General features: G+C 39.7%; 1 protein-coding gene and 1 pseudogene across 1 annotated transcript in view; one reads left to right on the forward strand and one right to left on the reverse strand.

Moving 5' to 3' along the window:
• The first annotated feature begins 752 nt into the window (after positions 1-752).
• The window catches only part of LOC149166513 (uncharacterized), a 341,918-nt gene continuing 320,757 nt past the window's right edge, over positions 753-21,913 (forward strand). The window contains exon 1 of the mRNA XM_089432643.1: positions 753-1,159. Within this exon, the coding sequence (XP_089288769.1) occupies positions 928-1,159 (232 nt within the window). The 5' untranslated portion in view covers positions 753-927. The remainder of the gene's footprint in view (positions 1,160-21,913) is intronic.
• LOC149166514 (mediator of RNA polymerase II transcription subunit 14-like) lies at positions 13,620-16,567 on the reverse strand (annotated as a pseudogene).

The raw sequence follows: 21,913 nt of genomic DNA on the forward strand, positions 1-21,913 counted from the left end.
AAAAAAATATTTATTTATATTGATAATCAAATTTAAAAAAAAATATTTATTTATATTATATATGTGTATAACTTTTTATCTAGAAAATAATAATAATTTAATTTTAAAGTCATAGAAAAGGGACCTATTCATAAGAATTTGATTGCTAAAGTTTATAGAGATGTATATATTCTACCCACTTTATATTTGACCTTGTGATATCTTAAGAGAAAGCACATGCTCTTAACTATTAGGCCCACTCAAACCATATATATTAAACCCACTCAAATCACTACACCAAAACATATCTCTAATTTTACAAACAAAATTTTAAACTTAACATTAACCTTAATTTTTTTCAAAAAATCCCACTTAAAAGCAATTTAATAAAAAATTTATCTACAATAATTTTATTATAATAAAATATAATTATCTTATCTATCTCATAAAATAATTCTTTATATACAATAATTTTATTATAATTTTATAATAAAATGATTATTTTGTTGATTAATACTCTTTAAACATCTTGCATTCCTATTATAAATATTATTTAAATAATAATAAAAATATATTTCCACATATATAATTACAAATTAAAAATAAATAAATATTTTCGAATGTATGAAGTGTGCACTACTTACAGTGAAATCATGTACGTCCGAAATGGCACCGCCTCTACATAGTTGCATAATATAACCGCATCTACTCCCCGCAAAGAACCATATCTATGCTCAGCCCTACGATTATGCCCACAATCTATAATTAAAATATTAATGCCCCTTTGCGAGGATAATTGTTTCGCTACTTCATCAATATGATAACTCTGTGTGAGAATCAATTCATTCGTATCTTCACACAGTTGTTCAACTCGCATATCATCCCGTCAATCGATACCTTGGAGCTGGTTTCTAAGCAAAGACATTCAATCTCATTACTTGACCTTGAATGCCACTGTGCTCTTATATTACAATTCAAATGCAGAGAATGGCAGACATTACTCGGCTTCATGGCATTAACCTTGCCTCGTTCTGCATTCCCGCAAGGCAGAGGCAAACACACAGATTTCTGAGATTCAACACATACTCCCATTACAATACGAAGAGCAGCACGCCAACAGAGCGCTGTGAAGAGGAGAAACTCAAATCAAAAGCTCCTCAAAATACCCCACAAATTCAAGGTAAGATTTAGGAAACTGTTAACGATTTATATGCCATTTGCTTTGTCACTATTAAATGCTTATATATTTGTCGTAATCACACTGAGCAATTCAACATACCCCATCAATGGCCGCCTCTCTGTCTATGTATTGTTCAATTTGAATAGGTTTTGGCGCCGTACAGTATGTTCTATTGAAGTTGAATCCACGGGGTTTGAACAAATGACTATCATATAGGAACAAATCTAAACCCTAAACAAAACCTTCCTTCTCAACTCTCATGTAACGTATATTTGCTCAGATATTTGCTGGACCTCAGTAATCAGGAGATGGATTGCCACTGGAAATTTCCTTACTATTTTGAGTCCTGTTTTAAACAGAACAATAGAATAAAATGTTCAAAATAACAAAATTATAATTATTCATGTTTTTATTTTTATTTTTATAAACATGCTCACGAAGTTTTGAAAACAATTCATACTTTTCAATGCTTTTTAATCACGCTGAAATACATAGAGTCAAAGTATTCATTGCAGGTGTGAAGCTAACACTTATATGGCCCAGGAAACTTAAAATTTGATATTCTACTCTGCATTTCGAGAAAAATGGTCACAATGATTAAAAACTTATAATACACATAGTAATTGAAGAAGTGAACACATTCTTTTGATATACATAATGTTTATATAAATATATTTTTAAATTTTTATATTTTCAATAAATGTTTTTTCTCATGAATATTTTTTTCCACGAAATATATATGCAATGGAAATCCATTAGTACTTCTCATTTATAGGATAGTACCCAGGTAACTAGATTTTGTAGAAGCTTAAATCTATCAACACAAGGATTAAGGCCATTACAACAATATACCCGCTAAGAGCTCAACATGTTATGAGTAGGAATTGAATCTGGATGAAGAAGATAACAAACATTCTTCCTAACCATCCAAACTAGACCCAATCAACATATTTTCCATCAATACTTCTTTTAACCATATTTGCTATAAAATCATAAATGTATTAATATTGACAATAATGTACATGGTACTGTATAAAAAATGGGTCTGCCTAAAAAACCACAACAAACGGGTCCATAGCTGGGGTGGTTAACACCAAAAACACTGTTAAGCAAGATTTAGTTCCTTCGGCACATAACAGACCGTACAAATATCCATGGAAGCATTTAAACAGAAAACAGAGCCTTCACCAGCAGGCCCATAGTCCAGCGCATGCGCAAATCTAGGAGTTGGCAAAAGTCCAGCCCCAGGCCGGGAGATACATCTTTTAAGAAATAACCTTTTTTATGGCAAAAACTACAATAAATGTGCACATGGATGTCAATTTTTTAGCCCGTGGCCAAGTAGTAAGAATTTAATCAGCGGATTAATTGCTTTCCTCAAATTTCTGACCCCTGGTTGATTTTCCATCTCATATCTTCATCTTCTTCTTTGTTTAATCTACGCTTACGCTTCTTGGTATGATATTACAAGTTAATTTCAGATTTTTCAATAAAGTTACCTTTTAACTATCAATAAAAGCAATATATACAGGGCTGTAATTAAAAAAAAAGGTGGCATATGCAGCCTCCATAGGGAAGCGTCAAGACCAGAAAAAAAGGTATATGTTGGCCGTAGCCAAGGCATCCACTTAAAGAGACTCTAAGTCATATTGTCAATAGTCATAACAACATAAAGTAACAAGGGGCATTTGCCTGAGTAGATGATCGCTAAACGTTAACTGCACCAGCCGTAGGAGGTTGGTAGGGGTCTTCAGGGGGCCATGGTCCCAACCTGAGACAGGATGGAGGGTTAGCATCGACAGTCTAGTCGGGGTTCCATCCATCAATAGTAGGCTCTATGGGCTTGAGCCCCTTATTGATGGCAAGGGCTAGCATTGGTAAATGTTTGCCATGGGGTAGCTCCTAGTGTGTACATGCCTCTTACGAACCTCTCTCCTTTCTGAGTGTCTTGGTCTGCTAGGATGGGGACTTTGGTGTGGCTTGACCCAGTTAGTGTGCACTGGGCTTCGTGCCAATACTCCAATTGCTGCAAATGTTCCATTTCCAGCCCCACTTTCTATGTTTTTGCCATGGTTTGCATTAAGAGGATGGTACATTTCAGTGTGCCATCAATCCTGGAATAACCGTGTGATGACATTTGCATTGAATAACACATCATTTCTCTTCTTCTAAGTCTAAAAAAGCATCTATGCTTTGTAAGAATCCAAGCTGAGTGAAATTCAGTGGCCGATGGCATTCTATCACCTAGCAAGGCAAGTTGCCATGACAGGGAGGCTGGAAAATATTGTCGGTCGATGTCCTTGGCCCAGGTACATGCCCATATGGCCCTTGCCCCAAACCCATTCCCATATGGCCCTGGCCAGTGGGCAGAACTAGTAGAGGTGCTTCAAGGGTTTGGCTGTCCTACATTGCGGGCAGTGTGAGTTAGGCATACTTAGGTGAGTGGGCCTCTTATCTACAGGGAGGCCTTCTAGAACTAGACATTGGGTAAAAAATGATTTTTTAGATGCCAGCGTTGGTTTTCTGGATACTACTTAGTTGAAATAACTAATTTTTTGTTTTGACTCCAACCTCGAGAGTTTGTTGAACCTGCCTTCAACGAAGGGGTTGGAGTAGAGCCTTTTGTACCTCATGGCTAGCTTGTACTTTGCAAAAGGCACTGCCTTTCACTGTTGATGATAGTAATTATTATAGTAATTTTATTTTATAAGAAAAAATGAATCAATCTAATGAAATGCAAAAGGTTATTTGCATTAGTGAATTAGATGAATCTCAACCAGTGATCTCAAGTGATGTTGAATTCTATTCTCAACTGTCAATCACTTTGGAGATTAGGGTTGTGGATTCGGTCAATAACTCAAACTTATAACAAACTTATAAAAGGCTAGTCTGAGGGAGAATACACATCGAGTCAGCACAAGACAATGAGATAGTGAGGGAGAAGGATCCAACAAATAGTAAGGCCTAAGGACAGGTTTTGAGTGTTTGATCAGCTGGAAATATTCTAGGCTTTGCTGTTTGTATTTTTCCTCAGAGGGCCATTTTCCTACCAAGGGAACCCTTGTGTGTTGAAGTTAATTTATTAATGAAACAACAGATTTGAAGGGCAGAAATCTATGTGTGCATTTGTATGAGATTAGTGTTATTTTGCTTCTGCGGTTCTTATTTTATTTTACCTGTTAAAAAGTCCAGCAGTGTTTTTATTCAATAAATATGCAGTAAATTTAATCTTCAGCAAGGTATTTACGATGGAATAAATTGCCAATAGTCGGGGCTAGAAAATTAATGTTCACAACTGCCAATCTTGCCACCAATCTCAAGGTGTAGAGAGATCAAGATTTAACAAAAGATTCTCACTGCTAAGGAACAAGCCCTTGGATGTGATTCATAATAAATTTATCCCCATTGGCCAACAAATTATCTCTTGACCTCAGCCTAGGGAGCTGAGATCTCGAAGGTCTGTCCAAGAGATCCTTGGCTGATTAGATGCCACACTTGTAGACCCTTGAGGCTGAGAACTAAGGATACTTAGCCAATAACTTACCCTCAAAAAGAACTAGAGCCTATCCTTAGAGACAACGAACAATAAATGATAGGTTGGATGGAAGAGAATCCTCCTTCTAGGAAAGGAAAAGTTTTATGGCCTCCCAGGCCTTCCATAATCTCTGGATAACTAAGGTACTAGAAATCTTGACACGAGGAGGAGTTAGAAGAAGGGTCTGAAGAGATATCCTTGCCAAGTGACAACCCTTGCCAAATTTAATGCCTTAGGAGAGATTTATAGCAGAAATGACTCATTTTGCACCTGACTCTTGGGTTTGGATGTTGGTGTAAACAATACCCATGCCACCAAAATTCATAGGGTGCAGTAAAGCTCCTACTTGGTATAGGGTAAGCCTTTCCATTCATTAGGCTTGGCCTATAGGAAATTTCTAAGTGATTTTTCTAGATGCAAGGAGGCAGCTTTAGAAGGGACTCAACAATAGGAGTAAGACACTTGAATCGTAGTGAGAATTTTTGTGCAATTCTAAAACTTGGCTCCCAAGGCTAGTGCTTATTAATCCATTTTTCTATCATTTTATCTACTTCCCAAAGATCTATAGGAGAAACCCAAAGGCAAATGATTTGGACTGGCTGAGTCTATGACCAAATTTGGGAGGCCAGCTAGGCTGGATTAAGCACTGACTCTATTTGTAGCATTGATTTTTGGCTCATCGGATGTTTGACCCCTAGCTATGCAGAAGGTGTCTAGATAATCTAGCATTTGAGCCCAAGAAGTTTGGTTTTCAACGATTGCTAGGAAGGAATCATCAACAAAATGGCCATTGATCAATACCTAGCATCAAGTTCTAGGAGAGGGATCTTGTGAAGAACCCCTAGATCTACCTCATAATTGAGTAGCATATTGAGTTGGGGCTAAGGGGCAACCTCAGTGGATAGATATGAAGAGTCCAATCTCTTTGAAAGAGCATTTGTTAATAGAAAAATTGGCTGAGTTATTTGCATAAGGGGTTTCAATGCTATTAATAAAGCTTGGGCCAAATCTTAGGACCTGAAATAGTGCAGATGAAGGGCCATTCAACTCGGTTGTAGGGTTTCTCAGAATAAATTTTGATAAGTAGGCTATCAAGGTTGCAGGGTTTGGTCCACTCCATACCTTAGTAGATTGCATTGATATTTTCAAGGATGTATCTCCCATGCATGAATATGGTCTGATAATGCTGTGAGTGAGGGTATCTATTGCATGTAAGACAACTGGGACTTGCATCTAGCCCTAATTGCATTGTGCATGTTGGCACAAGAACAAGCATGTCATTGGTGAGACTTGAAGCTTGGTGGAGACAATATCAACAAGCCATCATGTTGGTACACTGACCTGACAAGCCACTGCTGATAAAAAAGGCTTTAGTCACTCTGGCTTGAGTGGTTTCATCATTTGCTATTGTTTCTTCCCCCCTTTCTAATCTTCTTTTACCTTTATGCTCTTTCATCCTTTTTTTTTTGTTTTTTTCTAGTTTCTTGAATTTGTCTTTTACTGCATTTTGTTGATTACCATCCTCAGCATCAATTGTCGTATTTGCTGGTCCATTTAAGTTCAAAGATATTTTGCTTCCGCTGTTTATATTTAAGTTTACCTGGTAAAAATTCCAGTAGTGCTTTTATACAATAAATGTGCAGTACATTTAATCTTCAGCAAGGTATTTACGAGAGAATAAATTGCCAGTAGTTGGGGCTAGAGAATTCCCATTCACAAATGCTAATCTTGCCACCAATCTCAAGGTGTAGAGAGACGAAGATTTAACAAAAGATTCTCACTGCTTAGGAATAAGCCCTTGGATGTGATTCATAATAAATTTATCCCCATTGGCCGACAAATTATCTCTTGACCTCTGCCTAGGGGAGCCAAGATCTCGAAGGGGTGTCCAAGAGATCCTTGGATGATTAGATGCCACACTTGTAGACCCTTGAGGCTGAGAACTAAGGATACTTAGCCAATGAATTACCCTCAAAAAGAACTAGAGCCTATCCTTAGAGACAATGAACAATAAATGATAGGTTGGATTGAAGAGAATCCTCCTTCTAGGAAAGGAAAAGTTTTATGGCCTCCTAGGCCTTCCATAAGCTTTGGATAACAAAGGTACTAGAAATCTTGACATGAGGAGGAGTTAGAAGAAGGGTTTGAAGAGATATTCTTGCCAAGTGACAACCCTTTCCGAATTTAATGCCTTAGGAGAGCTTTATAGCATAAATGATTCATTTTGCACATGGCTCTTGGGTTTGGATGTTGGTGTAAACAATATCCATGCCACCAAAATTTCTTAGGGTGCAGTAAAGCTCCTACTTGGCATAGGGTAAGCCTTTCCATTCATGAGGCTTGGCCTATAGAAAAATTCTAAGTGATTTTTCTAGATGCAAGGAGGCAGCTTTAGAAGGGACTCAACAGCAGGAGTAATACACTTGAATTGTAGTGAGAATTTTTGTGCAAATCTAAAACTTGGCTCCCAAGGCTAAGTGCTTGGTAATCCATTTTTCAATCTTCTTCTCCACTTGTTGGACAATCACTTCCAAAGGTTTCTAGGAGAAACCTAGAAGGCAAATGGAGTGCGCATAAATTTGATGATTTGGACTGGATGAATCTATGATCAATTTTGTGAGGCCAGCTAGGTTGGCTTAAGCACTAACTCTGTTTGTAGCATTGAGTTTTGGTTCATCAGATGTTTGATCCCTAGGCTATGCAGAAGGTGTCTAGATATTCTAGCATTTGAGTCTAAGAAGTTTGGTCTTCAACAATTGCTAAGAAGGAGTCATCAACAAAATGGCCGTTGACCAATGCCTAGCATCAAGTTCTAGGAGAGGGATTTCGTGAAGAACCCCTAGATCTACCTCGTAGTTGAGTAGATAGTGAATGGCTTTCGCTGCCAACACATATTGAGTTGGGGCTAAGGGGCAATTTCAGTGGATAGATATTAAGAGTCCAATCCCTTTGAAAGAGCATTTGTTAAAAGCAAAATAGGCTGAGTTATTTGCAAAAGGGGTTTCAATGCTATTAATAAAGTTTGGGCCAAATCTTAGGGCCTGAAATATTGCAAATGAAGGGCCATTCGACTCAGTTGTAGGATTTCTTAAAATAAATTTTGATAAGTAGGGTGTCAAGGTTGCAGGATTTGGTCCACTCCATACCTTCATAGATACATTGATATTTTCAAGGATATATCTCCCATGCATGAATATGGTCTGATAATGCCATGATTGAGGGTATCTATTGTGTGAAAGACAACTGGGACTTGCAGTTGCATCTAGCCCTAGTTGCATTGTGCATATTGGCACAAGCACAAGCATGTCATTGGTGAGACTTGAAGCTTGGCAGGGACAATATCAACATGCCACCATGTTGGTACATTGACCCAACAAGCCATTGCTGATAAAAAAGGCTCTAGTCACTATGGTTTGAGTGGTTTCATCATTTGCTACTATTTCTTCCCCCCTTTCTAATCTTCTTTTACCGTTATGCTCTTTCATCCATTCTTTTTTTTTGTTTTTTTCCAGTTTCTTGATTTTGTCTTTTACTGCATTTTGTTGATTACCTTCCTCAGCGTCAATTGGTCTATTTGCTGGTCCATTTAAGTTCAAAGATATTTTGCTTCCGCTGTTTATATTTTATTTTATCTGTTAAAAATTCCAGCAGTGCTTTTATTCAATAAAATTTCAGTAAATTTAATCTTCAACAAGGTATTTACGAGAGAATAAATTGCCAGTAGTTGGGGCTAGAAAATTAACATTCACCACAGCGAATATTGCCAGCAATCTCAAGGTGTAGAGAGACCAAGATTTAACAAAAGATGCTCACTGCTAAGGAATAAGCCCTTGGATGTGATTCATAATAAATTTATCCCCATTGGCCAACACAAAGTATCTTTTGACCTCGGCCTAGGGAGCCAAGATCTTGAAGGGCTGTCCAAGAGATCCTTGGCTGATTAGATGCCACACTTGTAGACCCTTGAGTCTGAGAACTAATGAGACATAGCCAATGACATACCCTCCAAAAGAACTAGAACCTATCCTTAGAGAAGATGAACAATAAATGATAGGTTGGATTGAAGAGAGTCCTCCTTCCAGGATAGGAAAAGTTTTATGGCCTCCTAGGCCTTCCATAAGCTCTGGATAACAACAAAGGTACTAGAAATCTTGGCATGAGGAGTTAGAAGAAGGGATTGGAGAGATATTCTTGCCAAGCGACAACCCTTTCTGAATTTAATTCCTTAGGAGAGCTATATAGCATAAATGACTCAATTTGCACATGACCCTTGGGCTTGGATGTTGGTGTAAAGAATACCCATGCCACCAAAATTTCTTAGGGTGCAGTAAAGCTCCTACTTGGTGTAATGTCCCAAATCAAAATTTTTTGGAACAAGCGCTTCATATAAAACTAACATGCATTTTCCAGAAGATTGCCATGTAAAACCAAAACCATAAATCTATAAATTGCACGAAATCTCATTAAAAGATCACAACACGAGGAACAATGAGAAATGCAGCAACCAAAATCTAGCTTTATTATATATAGGTAGATGCTAATACAATGGTTGGGAATGACCCTCCGGTCTCCAAACTGAAATAGAAAAACAATTCCTACACCTGTGGATTCTGAATGAATCCACCAAGGGGAGACGGGTGCTCGCCCAATCCCTCTATATCACCCGAGGGTTTTCATCCTGGGCTTACCAATGGAGTAGAGAACCGGGTCCTCAACCTCTCATACAAGAAACAATATCAAAATCCAAGATGTCCTCCAATGGCCTCCTCCTCTTTTATAGATCTGATGGACCCCTCTAGAATCTTCTATTTTATTATTATTTTAATCATGGAGCACTTTTCCCCCTTTTATTTTAATTAAAATATTCTTTTAATGCGGGAAAAAAGGTAAATTGGCCACTATGTCTCCTTAGGTCACTGAAACTCCCATCCAAAAGTCCCATCATGTATATCTTCTCGTTTCGGTTCCAATGAGCTATTACACTGAGGTGTTCCATCAATTAATCTCCCCAGAATGCCACCTCGAGCATAATTAATTAAGTTATGCCCAATAATAATGTTGATTTTTGAAAGTTGTCGGAATGCAACGGAATGAAAGGCAAACTGTGCTGATGATGGAATATGCCAAGCGAATGCCATCAAATCCCATAAAAACCCCTCAAAACTCCATCGAGACCCCTGATGACATAAACCTGCTCCACTGACCTAGTCATCCCCTGTCCTGGAAATCCACCCTAGCTGTACTATGGAGAAAAATAAAAATGGGGACATGACAGTCCTCTCGCCCCAAGATTGCTTGCCCTCAAGCAATCCAAAGTTGTGGACCAATCTGGTGGCCCCACACAACTGAGACCCAATGCCAGGATCCCATACGAACCACTGGGTGATACTCTGCTCCTGCGTCAACCCATCATGAACGAACCCCTCAATGCCCGGATCCCAGACCAATCTCCGATTGAACCTGTCATCAACAAATCCTCCTAGATCCCATTGCCACCAAGAAGGGGCATCAATGCTCCATGGCTCATGCTGTGCTATAGCTCCGACTGTGAATGTTGCTCCATCCACCGCGTACCAACTCATCACCTCTCTCCAATCCAACCCTTGGCATAAACCAAGGTCAATCTCATCATACTGATGTTGTGCTAAAATACTGATGAGTGGCCAACCTACATCCTGCTGCCAACTGAAGCATGTAATATCCCTCACCTCTAAGGGCTCCTGTAGTACACTGCTCCTGACTAAAAATGATACTCCATCAATAGGGTACCAACTCATGATCTCTCACCAATCCAATGCATGGATTCCTGTGCAAGGAATACATTTGCTATGTTGATATTGATCCATGCTCAACTCTTGATGCTCCACCTGGATAATCAAAACATGTTCAAGAAATCCTGCCTTTCTCCCTCTAATGGGAAAAAGTGGGCAAACTATGCTGCAAGCCCTGTCTATGAACTCCTGGAGAGGGTTGTTGCCTGAATATGTTGCAGCTTTGCTAGCTGCCACTATATTTGTTTGCACCTCATCAATGGGTAGACCCAAAGATGGATGCACCACCATCTCCAACTCCTGCTGCCTACTAGCCTCCTGTAAAACTACCTTGTCAATCTCCAACACCTCTTGACGACAGATGTCTGCAAATACTACCTCCCTGGAGGCTGCCTGCACATCAATCTGCTCCACTTCAATGACTGGCCCCAAGGGTGTCTGCTCATCCTCCATCCTGGGCTCAACATGAGCCACTAGCTGACTCTCCAAAAATGGCTCATCCCGCACACTGTGCATATCGTCCTCCTCATGTCCTTGCACCGCTGAGTGATCTTCATGCTGGGCCACCACCAATGGCTCATTTCTCAAATCCTCCTGAGTGTCTTCTCCTGGGCTTTCTTTATGCATGGAATCAAATTGTTGCTCACCATCTGCAATCATCAAACGTAGAGGCATAGGTAGGTTGCTATCACACAATTGTTCATGCTCCTCAAAGTTGTTTCCATGCAAGTTAAAGCATTCTACATGCAGCTCCTGCTCAAACATGGGCCCTTCATTTCTTTGTTGACTTGAGTTTTTTATCATTCCTCACTCTTCTTTAGTTTTTGCTTCTTTGTCAGTTTTACATGTGTGATCTGGTGTCCATGCTCCTTGACATGTGAAGCAGATATGCTCTCTCCTCATTTGATTTCGGCTCTTCTTTGGGAGCTCTTGAGACTGCTTCTGCTTTGGTTCCTCATCCTTCCCAAATCTGAACCCTCCCAAAAATATTCTCATAAAATTTCTCCTGGCGATAGGGTCAGCACTAAGGATTACGAGCTGCCTCAGTGCCTCATCCATGAGCCAATAAATTTTAAAATTTCAAGCTCCCCTTACTCTTGTTGCAAAGGCCCAACAAAATAACCCAAATAATTAATTCTCATTGCCCATAAATTATGTCGTTGTTGCTGAAGATGAACTGGTGTTTTTGCCCTCAATACTACTACAAAATTTTTGAAAATTTAACTTGAGGGTCCTCACACCAAACCCATAAAAACCCAGAAATGGTTTGGCTTAAATCCAAGACAAGATCATCTCATATCTACAGATGTACATTCATCTCACTTGGATCTCACCCGAGATGAGCTTGGGAAAGTAGATGTGTTTCTATGTAGAGCATTTTTGGAGTTGCACGATGGCATTATCATTTGCCCCCCTTATACACGCAAACATTAGATGCACTTGTTCTTGTAATATTTTAGGGCAATTTTTGTTGCACTAGGGTTTCACAAAAAAACCTTTTTCAGTACACATTTAATTCAATAGCGTTCATGAGCAATACCAATCTCCTTAATGATGCACATACAGATCAGTGTATCACTTAATATAGACAATTCTTTACACAAAAATCCCAACAGAAAGCCCTTCACAACAACAGATCATAAATCTATCCAATACAAGTTGTTCATGAATTTCTTACAATACCATGAATTCACACAGTGTAATTCAAACCGATTTTGATAATGTGTGATACTCTAACCAGAATTGCATTTTTTGTCCAAATGCAATCCTACACAAGGTATTGACTATTCAAAATACTTATCTCAGTTAACTCCACAACTACGGACTAGGACGTTCAGGTGCTAGTATACTCTACTACAGAGATCCATAGTGCTTTGGAAACCCAAGTCTGTAACATGAACCTCAAATTGTTGGCTTCAGGAACTCGGGCCCACTATAGGGGGTCACGACGTAACTGATTTGGCAATGTTGGAATCCAGTGTCTGAATTTTGCTTTAGAACTGTTGAGGGTGTCGTATTGTTGCCAAATGGTTGCTTCAGGAATCGTCTTCACTTCTCATAGGAATAACTCGTACGCCCTCAACAGGTACGTCAATCTCAGAGAAAACCCTCGCTTGACTTCTATATCAGGATGAGATCAAGGGTCTTGGTTAGCGGATAGAAAACCTCGCGTGGCTGTACCAGTTAATTACTCCCCAGTCTTGAATTCGCACAACTTTCACCTCATAATTCACTCATGTAAGAATGTTGCGTATCGTTTCAAAAAACTTAGCTGCAATTTCCAAGCATGCCCGTGCAAGTCCATTATTCGTTCCAGTGCGTTGTTACCTCATAATCCGTCATGTTCAGTGCTACCACTGCCGATCTTCCTTCAATTCACTGTAGAAGCCCTTGTGATATGCGTGGTCCTAAGGATCCGGATATTCTTTGCTACGGCCAGAATGAATCATGATACGCAACAACATAATATCAAATTTCGTTCTTAGGATTTCAGTAGACAAAGAGACGGGGGTTCCGTTGTTCTTGCATCCAGATGCCACTGAATGAGATGTTGTGGGAAACTCACAGTCTCATATATTAATTCATCCCACTGCATGGCCAAATTTTGCTAGACTAGTTAGCCTCTTTGACTAGACACAATAAATCCCTTTGTTAGAACACTGTGCTAGACAAGATAAACTTCTCCAATTTCCTCAACCAAAACTACTCCAGTTGACCTGTGCTAGAACACGGACAAATGATAAAATAATTTTACCAACTAGGGTGGAATCTTTCACCATCGAAATTGATAGGAAAAAAGGGGTCTTAAAACCCTCAGAGCCTCAGGCTCAAGATAAAAAAGATAATTGATCCAATCCAACAATGATCAAATGAATTCAACCCTCTGGTATTGTAGATTACCTTGAGGGGGTTCTCTTCCTTAAGAAATTGAGTAAAATTCACTCCAAACCGCAACTTTGGGTTCTTTGCCCAGCTGCATCAAAACTTGCTCAACTTAGGGTATTTTGGGGTTTTCCCCTTTATTGAGGACTATAGCCTATGAGGATCGATAGGCTACTTTGTCTCTTGGATAATTAATTTCTCGAGAACGTTATAGTCCCCCCTTCACAACATTGCTTGTCCTCAAGCAATGAGAAATCCTGCTGCACCAATTTCAAGCGGTCTGCAGTTGGATGTATCCAATTCTCAGAAATTTGATTCTGCAAGTTTGGCCCTTCCTTAGTGGAGTTTCCATAATTTGGAAAACCCATGAGCAACAGATCTGATCTTGGTATTTTGGTTGTAGCCAACACCTTTTTATACACCTTTAGGCCTGAGAATCTTCCAATAGATGCAAAAGTTTGCAAAATACTCTTGTTACGGAGACTGATGAACACTTCAGTAGGTGTCAGACTACCCTGATTAATTGCCTCTTCACCTTGCAGACGACAAAACAAGATTCCTAGAATAAGGCTGAAGAAAGCGTCCATTTCTGATGCTGATTTCAAGAGCCATGTAACATTGCCCATCAGATATAGTACTTTCTTGCAAAAGTCTAATATATTACTCAATGCCATATCAGAATTATTCTTGCAATGCTTCAAAATAATATCATCTTCAGCTTGGCAAAGCTGGCTGTTACTCAACATATGAGTATGTATGTTGCAAGAGGTAGCCCTCAACAATAAATGTTCTACATCGATACAACTTTGGTCAAGCACCAACTCAGCTTCATTTCCCGTCTTAGGATCTATCACAAGGATATTATGAGAGCAAATAATATGCTGACCTTGTTCTAGTTCAATCTTGAGAAAAGGTATGCAACTTGAATCAGCCCCTCCAATTTGTTTAATAAGATCCAGCCAACATATGATTTTTATACGAGGAGTTTTCAGTGTTCACCCCACTGGTATCAATTTCTCCATCAGGAGAGACCTGAATGTGACCAACATCGGCCCCTTGTCTTGAGCTACTGTTGGATATAAGGTCAAAGTGGATTGTATCTTTCCACCTACCCTGTCTTAAAGTCTTTCCCTCTCTTAACACAGTATCCCTTACTAATGCAATGCATAACTCCTCTCATATAGCATATAATATTGCAAGTTGATTTTTCACTGCAGCCCTTCTGCATTCCAGATCATCTCCAATAATAAGCCTTCGCATTTCAGTGAGCTTCAGGGGTCCACTCTTCTCACCTACAAGCAGTTCTAAACTTCTATGTGCAGTATTTTCCACAGAGATAAATGCCCACGATAGCTCAGTGTAAGCTGAACTTTGAATTTTTCTTCACCATGAAGTGTCATTCTGCCATCAGATACATTTACTATAGAAATTTCCCTTAGATACTTCAAGCAATCGTGATTGTAGCAGTGTGCCAAGCTTTGGCAAGGCTAGCTTTCGCTCTTCTCCAGAAAGTGTTGTTTCCATACCCATATCTTCAATACATTTAGGTAAATGACAATAAGCCCCTGTGAAGGAAACCTTAAGGCTTAAGAGCAGACGGAACATCATAAGTAGGTGCATGTGCCTGCTGTAGTCCCTCATCTACAGATGCATCCTCATTACTTCTAGTGGTAATTTCAGTGCCTGAAGGCAGACTGTGAACTAAAGTGGGTCCAATATCAACTGGCAATTTATTACTAGAAGGCAATCCTAACGCAGAAGATGGGGCTTCATGAACTTCAACAGGGGCACTCCCATCCACATCAAGAGACGTTCTCTGGTCACTAAGAGCATCTGGAAACACACTCTGGTCACTTCTAATAGTAGTTATAGTACTCAAAAGCAGATTGTAAGCTGAAGTAGATTCGATATCAGTATGCAATTCATTAGGAGGACGCAATTCCAATTCAAAATATGGCACTTCATGCACTTCAATAGGCATATATTCCATCTGCAAAGGTAAGCTTTCATTTACAGGTCTTTCACCATTAACATTATCCTTTGTAATGACACTAGTTTCAATGGCTTGATATGGAAAGGATTCCATACTTTCTATATCAATATCAGGTTCACTCTTTGCCTCATTGAACCTTGTGACTAGAGACAATTCCCTATTAATCCTTGCTGCCGTATGGTCCTTGTTATATCCAGATAAAGTGGTCCCGACATTAGTGGTAGTCCTTTTTTGTAAAGAAGCTCCAGGACTATAGCTCTTAGGATCACCATACTTTGAAGTGTCTGCAAATGCAGTTGAAGAAACGACAATACCTTCAATTGACAAAACAAGCTTTCCATTGAGAGATGAAAGTTTATGATTGGAGGCAGTTGCTATACCGTCATCAACAATTGCTTTAATGGGCCCATATGTATCTACTTCAGATTTGTATTTATTTCTTCGATTGGGTTCCAGGCTCTCATTGGCAGTATCTTTTATCTCGGAAACAATATCAAGATCAATCTTGTCCTTTATTATATTGGGATGTAAATCTGATATACCAGCTACAATAGGTTTGCTAATTGAATTCATGCTATCAATAACTGTTCCAATATTGCCATTTACACAAGAAGATGTTTTTTCCCAAATCTTTCACATTTTCATAACGAGGGGGTGCACTAGCTGTGGCAGTTACAACATATATTTCATCTCTCAGTTGATGGGTGGACAATACATCACCATCTTCATTCCCTTCAAATAATTCTTGCACTTTGGCTTTTAGGCCTGAGCTTATGATCAGCATCGCTTGGTTTGTTTTTCTGGCCACTATTCAAGAAGTTGTCCCATTTTTTCTTTCTTAGATGCTGTGGCGTTTTGTTATATTCTTCTAATCTTCTATTCCATTCTTGCAGCCTGTTGATATTTTCTTCTTGCTGCTCTTCCATCTTCCTCAAAGTCTCTTCTTGCTCCTTTTTCAGCTTTCTCCAAGACTCTGCATACCTTTGCCAAAAATCTGCTTCAAATGGTTCCATTTTTAATTAACATCCAGGCTGGTAGGATTTCTGCTCTGATATCACTGTAATATTCTAGGGCAATTTTTGTGGCACTAGGGTTTAAAAAAAAACATTTTTCAGTACACATTTAATTCAATACAGTTGATGAAGAGTACAAAACTCCCTAATCATGCACAGATAGAACAATGCATCACTTAATGAAGACAATTCTTCACACTGAAAACCCAACATAAAGCCCTTCACAACAACAGATCATAAATCCATCCAATACAATTTGTTCAAGAACTTACAATACCATGAATCCACATAGTGTGATTCAAACCAAATTTGATAATGTGTGATACTCTAACCAGAATTGCAGTTTTTGTCCAAATGCAATCCTACACAAGGTCTTGACTATTCAAAATACTTATCTTAGTTAACTTTACAGCTTTGGACTAGGACATTCAGGTGCTAGTCTACTCTACTACAGAGATCCGTAGTGCTTTAGAAACCCAAGTCTGCAACATGAACCCTGAATTGTTGGCTTCACAAACTTGGGCCTTCTACATGCGGTCACGGCGTAACTGATTTAGCAATGCTGGAATCCACCGTCTGAATTTTGCTATAGAACTGTTGAGGGTGTCGTATTGTTGCCAAATGCTTGCTTCAGGAATCGTCTTCGCTTCTCACAAGAATAATCCGTATGCCCTCAACAGGTATGTCAACCTCAGAGAAAACCCTCACTTGACTTCTATATTAGGATGAGATCAAGGGTTTTTGCCAGGGAATAGAGAACCTCACGTGGCTGTACCAATTAATTGCTCCCCAGTCTTGAATTCGCACGACTTCCGCCTGAGAACTAACTCACGTAAGAATGTCGCATATCGTTTCTAAACCTTAGTCGCAATTTTCAAGCATTCCGGGACAAGACCGTTATCTGTCCGTGTGTTATTACCATAGAATCTGTCGTGTTCGGTAATACCACTGTTGATCTTCCTTCGATTCACTGTAGATGCCCTTATGATACACGCAGCCCTAAGGATCCAAATATTCTTTGCTACGACCAGAATGATTGCAACAACGTAAATTCAAATTTCATTTTCAGGATTTTGATAAACAAAGAGAGGGGATTCTGTCGTTCTTGCATTCGGATGCCACTGCACGAGATGCTATGGGAAACTCACAGTCTCATATATTAATTCATCCAACCGCTTGGCAAAATTTTGCTAGACCAATCAGCCCCTTTGACCAGACACAATAAATTCCCTTTGTCAGAACAAGACTGAATTATCCAAAAGAATACGTTGTGCCAGACAAGATAAACTTCTCCAATTTCTTCAATTTGAATTCTCCAGTTGATCTGTGGCAAAACAGGGACAAATGATAAAATAATTTTACCAACTAGGCTGGAATATTTCACCACCAAAATTGATGGGAAAAAAGGAGTCTTAAAACTCTCAAAGCCTTAGGCTCAAGAAAAATAGAGATAATTGATCCAATACAATAATGATCAAATGAATTCAACCCTCTGATATTTATAGATTTCCTTGAGGAGATTCGCTTCCTTAAAAAAATGAGTAAAATTCATTCCCAACCCTAACTTTGGGTTTCTTTGTGTTGAGAAATCTGGGGGTAGCTAGATTAGGTGATTTCTCTTATATTGATAACTACTTGTGATGTTCTTTTACTTGATTAGCTTCTTCTTTCACTTGATTATTATTATGTTCTTATCATCAAACAACTACCAAACTATGAAGATCAAAGAGACAAGAGGACACAAAATGTAGGCTGCTAGCCAAGGCCAAAACCTCTCCTCTTGAGAGGAAAACCCACAAGAATTCTTCTCTTCTTATAGAATGTTCAGATGATGAATTCCAAGACCTATGACCCTTGACAAAGACCCCTCCAAGACAAATTCAACCTTCCTTCTTGATGAGCTTTCCTTACATAGCTTACAGCAACAAACTTTGACCTTTCAACAACTTTTTTAGCAACGTTGTTAAAATTGGCAACTAGGGCCAAACTCTATGTGGGTCTTCTTATTCATGGCAGCTGATATTTTTCTTTGATTCCTCTCGTCAAGAAGTGTAGGATTGATCTAAAGATCATCCGATCCCGACATATATTCATAGAGATATGAATTTATTTGTGTTATGTGACAATTCATCAAGGTTGGCCAACAACCAAATTGCCCCCACCTGTCCTCAATGTTTTACTATAAATAGAGGTGGCCTTCAAGTCATTTTCACACACACTCTTGTGATCTCTTCCTCTCCACTTGTCTTTGGGTTTTGGTGTGAGGAGAGATCTTAAGATGATACGCTGCCCTCTACGTTGTCATGGGAAAGAAGCCCTCTACGCTGTCATGGGAAAGCTTAACACTGTCATGGAGAAGCCTAACGTTGTCATAGGAGATGACCTTAACGCAGTCATAAAGGAGGTTTTCATAGCATAATCCGTATCTAATTTGCTATGGAAGGTTCACCCTAAACACTGATGTATTAGGCCAAATCTGCAGTTCAGTTTGTGCCCTAGTCACTGTTCAGATGTGCCCTAATCGCAGGCATGACTTCACAGCAAAAGAAGGATTAGAGGCTGCCCTACATCTGCTGTTAAAGAAGGTCTTCTATCACCAAGTTTGAATGTTGTCCTTAAGTGTCAAGAATATATATACTCAGCTAGGACAAGCCTTCTATACATACGCTGCCCTAAGTTACAGTAAGGAGGCCTAGAAGAGGCCCTAATCTTAGGCTTATAGAAGCCCCAATTTGCTGTCTCAGATAGGCAAAGAAGCCCAGCAACAGTAGTGTTAAAGACTGCTGTTCTAAGGCATGAATTAGGAGCAGCTATCTCTATATTAGAGGACTGAAGGAAAAGTTGTTTGTTTGGACTATTGAAGGAGTCTGCTACTATGGCCTAGCTGCTCTGCTATGCTGCAAGCCATAGCAAGCAACTAAGGCTGGTATGCATTTAGTGATGAATGGTGCGGCATAGTGCAGCATGACAGTGGTGCAACATGATGATGGATGGTGCTACATAGTGCAGCATGATGATGAGTGGTGCAGCATGATGGGTACAACACAATGATGACTGTATGCAGTATGATGAGTGCAACACAGTGATGGGTGCAACACAGTAATGGGTGCAACACTGTGATGGGTGCATATGGTGTTGGATGCAGCATGGTGATGGAATCACCTTGGAGAATTCGCTGAAGAAGTATGCCTTCACCTGAGTTCGGATCTGCAGTCCTTGTCATCAAATCTGCAACCTCATTGTGTCATCTTCATGGTGAAGATTTTTGATGTCTGATCTTGTCAAGTCAAAGTGTTGACTTCTGATGTATATGTACTATCTCTCTCTGCTGAACTATTGAAGAATATAAAAAGAATTGATCAAGGGTTTCCCCACATTGGGGTTTATCCATGGCTGGTGCCACATCTTGTGTCTTTTTGTCTTGGCTTGTTTTCTGCGATTTATGTTTATGTTCTATCTGCACTTTACTATCATGTTGATGTGATTGCTAATCTGTGTCATTAGGCTAATATGGAAAAATTGAAGTAAATTGCGCTAAACATAGAACATACATAAAATTAACATGGTATCAGAGCTGAGGTGAAGACAAAGCCCAAGCAAGAGTGGAAGAGCAATCACTGAAGACAATTGGAAAAGGTCAAAAGACTCAATGGGTTCCTCATCCCGCTTCAAATTCACCAAGGGTGAAGTGAAATCAAAGAAGATTATCAGAGTGGTGCAGCGGAAGCATCTGGTGGCCTACCTAATGGTCACTTCAATAGAAAGTGTGGATCTAACGGTGGAAGGAAAGGCAGATGCCTTGCTTGCAATGAGTTTGGCCATTATGCGAAGGAATGTTCGAATAGAAGGGACACATCACTTGATGATGATAACAATCATTCCAGGGGCATCTTCAATGATCAGAGGAATGACAGGTACAATGGCAAAGGAAAAGGGAATGCAGGTCATCAAGGAAATGGCCAACTCTTCAAGAAAGCAAGGAACTCCAGGTATGAAGAATCAAATGTTGTTTCTGATAAGCAAAAGGAGCATTAACTTATATTGGCCCCCTCCACTACTTCTCCTCCAGACTCTTTGGGAATCTGGCTTATTGATAGTAGTGCTTCAAGGCACTTCATTGGATTCAAGGAAGCTCTCTCTAATTTGATAGAGAAGGAAACAATCGTGGAGATTATTCTTGGAGACGATGCCACCTATCCCGGAAAGGGTGTAGGGAATGTTACCCCTCAATTGAATGAGGGTAACATGATTCATTTACAAGAATTTCTTTATGTACCTGATCTCAAGAAGAACTTGGTGTCCATTTCGGCAATGGAAGTCAAAGGTTTCAAGGTGGCATTCATCGATGGAAAGGTATGTGTTTGAAAATAGAATTTTCAAGATGCTTTTACTCATGGGTTTAGGGTTGGCAATTTGTATAAAATCGCAGGAAGTCCAATTGAAACCATGTTGCGTGACACATCTCTTCAATGGCACTGGAGGTTTGCCCATCTTCATTGTAAGGCCCTACCCGATGTGAGTCGGATGGTGACAGGGATGCCTGAATTCAAGGAAGAGCATGGAGGTACATGTCGAAGATGTATCGAAGGAAAACTTACAAGGGGACCATTCCCCTCATGTAGCAAGTCCATAGATTTGGAACAACCTGAGGGGTTTGAGATTCATGATCAGGAATCTCATGTATGCAGGTGGAAGAAAGCCCTCTATGGCTTGAAGCAAGCACCCCGAGCTTGGTATGAAAGGATAAACAACTATTTGATGAAGCTGAGATTCACTAGGAGTGAAGCCAATCCAAACCATTGCTTGAAGGTTGTGGATGATAGACCTCTCATACTGGCACCTTATGAGGACGACCTCTTTCTAACAGGTGCAGACCCTCTCATTTGCAAAAGTAAGAGGGAGTTGGATTCCGGATTTGGAATGGTGAACTGCAAGCCTGTGACTACCTCGATGAAGCCTAACTTTAAGAAGTTATGTGGTAGTGATGCCGGACCTGATTTGGGAAATGCCTCTGAGTTTCATAAACTCATACTAGCATTGATGTTCTTGGTGAACTCCTATCTAGATATATGTTTTGCAGTTAGCATGTTGAGCTCATATATGGTTGAGCCTCACTGGATTGGTGCCAAGAATCATTTGAGATATCTTTAGGGCACAATCTCTCATGGATTGAGATACACTGCCGGAAATGTGAAGCTGCATGATTATTCTGATGCTGATTAGCAGGCAGTGTGGAGGATCGCAAGAGCACTTCTGGGTGCTGGTTCTCTTTGGGTTTTGCTTCGATATCCTGGATGAGCAGGAAGCAAAAGACAGTTGTTTTGAGCATCGTTGAGGCCGAATACATAGCTGCGAGTATAGCCTCGTGTGAACTTGTCTGGTTGTGGAAGCTCTTTAGTGAGATGTTTGGACATGTGCTGGATACCATCATGATCTTCTGTGACAACCAGAGGGGGATTCGATTATTGAGGAATCCCATGTTCTATGATCGCTCCAAGCATATAGACATCAGGTACCACTTTATTTGGGATATGGTACATCAAGGAGCAAGAAGGCTCC

This window comes from Pinus tabuliformis, chromosome 5_1 (genome assembly GCF_031772625.1).
Source record: "Pinus tabuliformis cultivar Carrire ecotype Pingquan chromosome 5_1, CPIR1, whole genome shotgun sequence".
In the NCBI taxonomy this organism is placed as follows: domain Eukaryota; kingdom Viridiplantae; phylum Streptophyta; class Pinopsida; order Pinales; family Pinaceae; genus Pinus; species Pinus tabuliformis.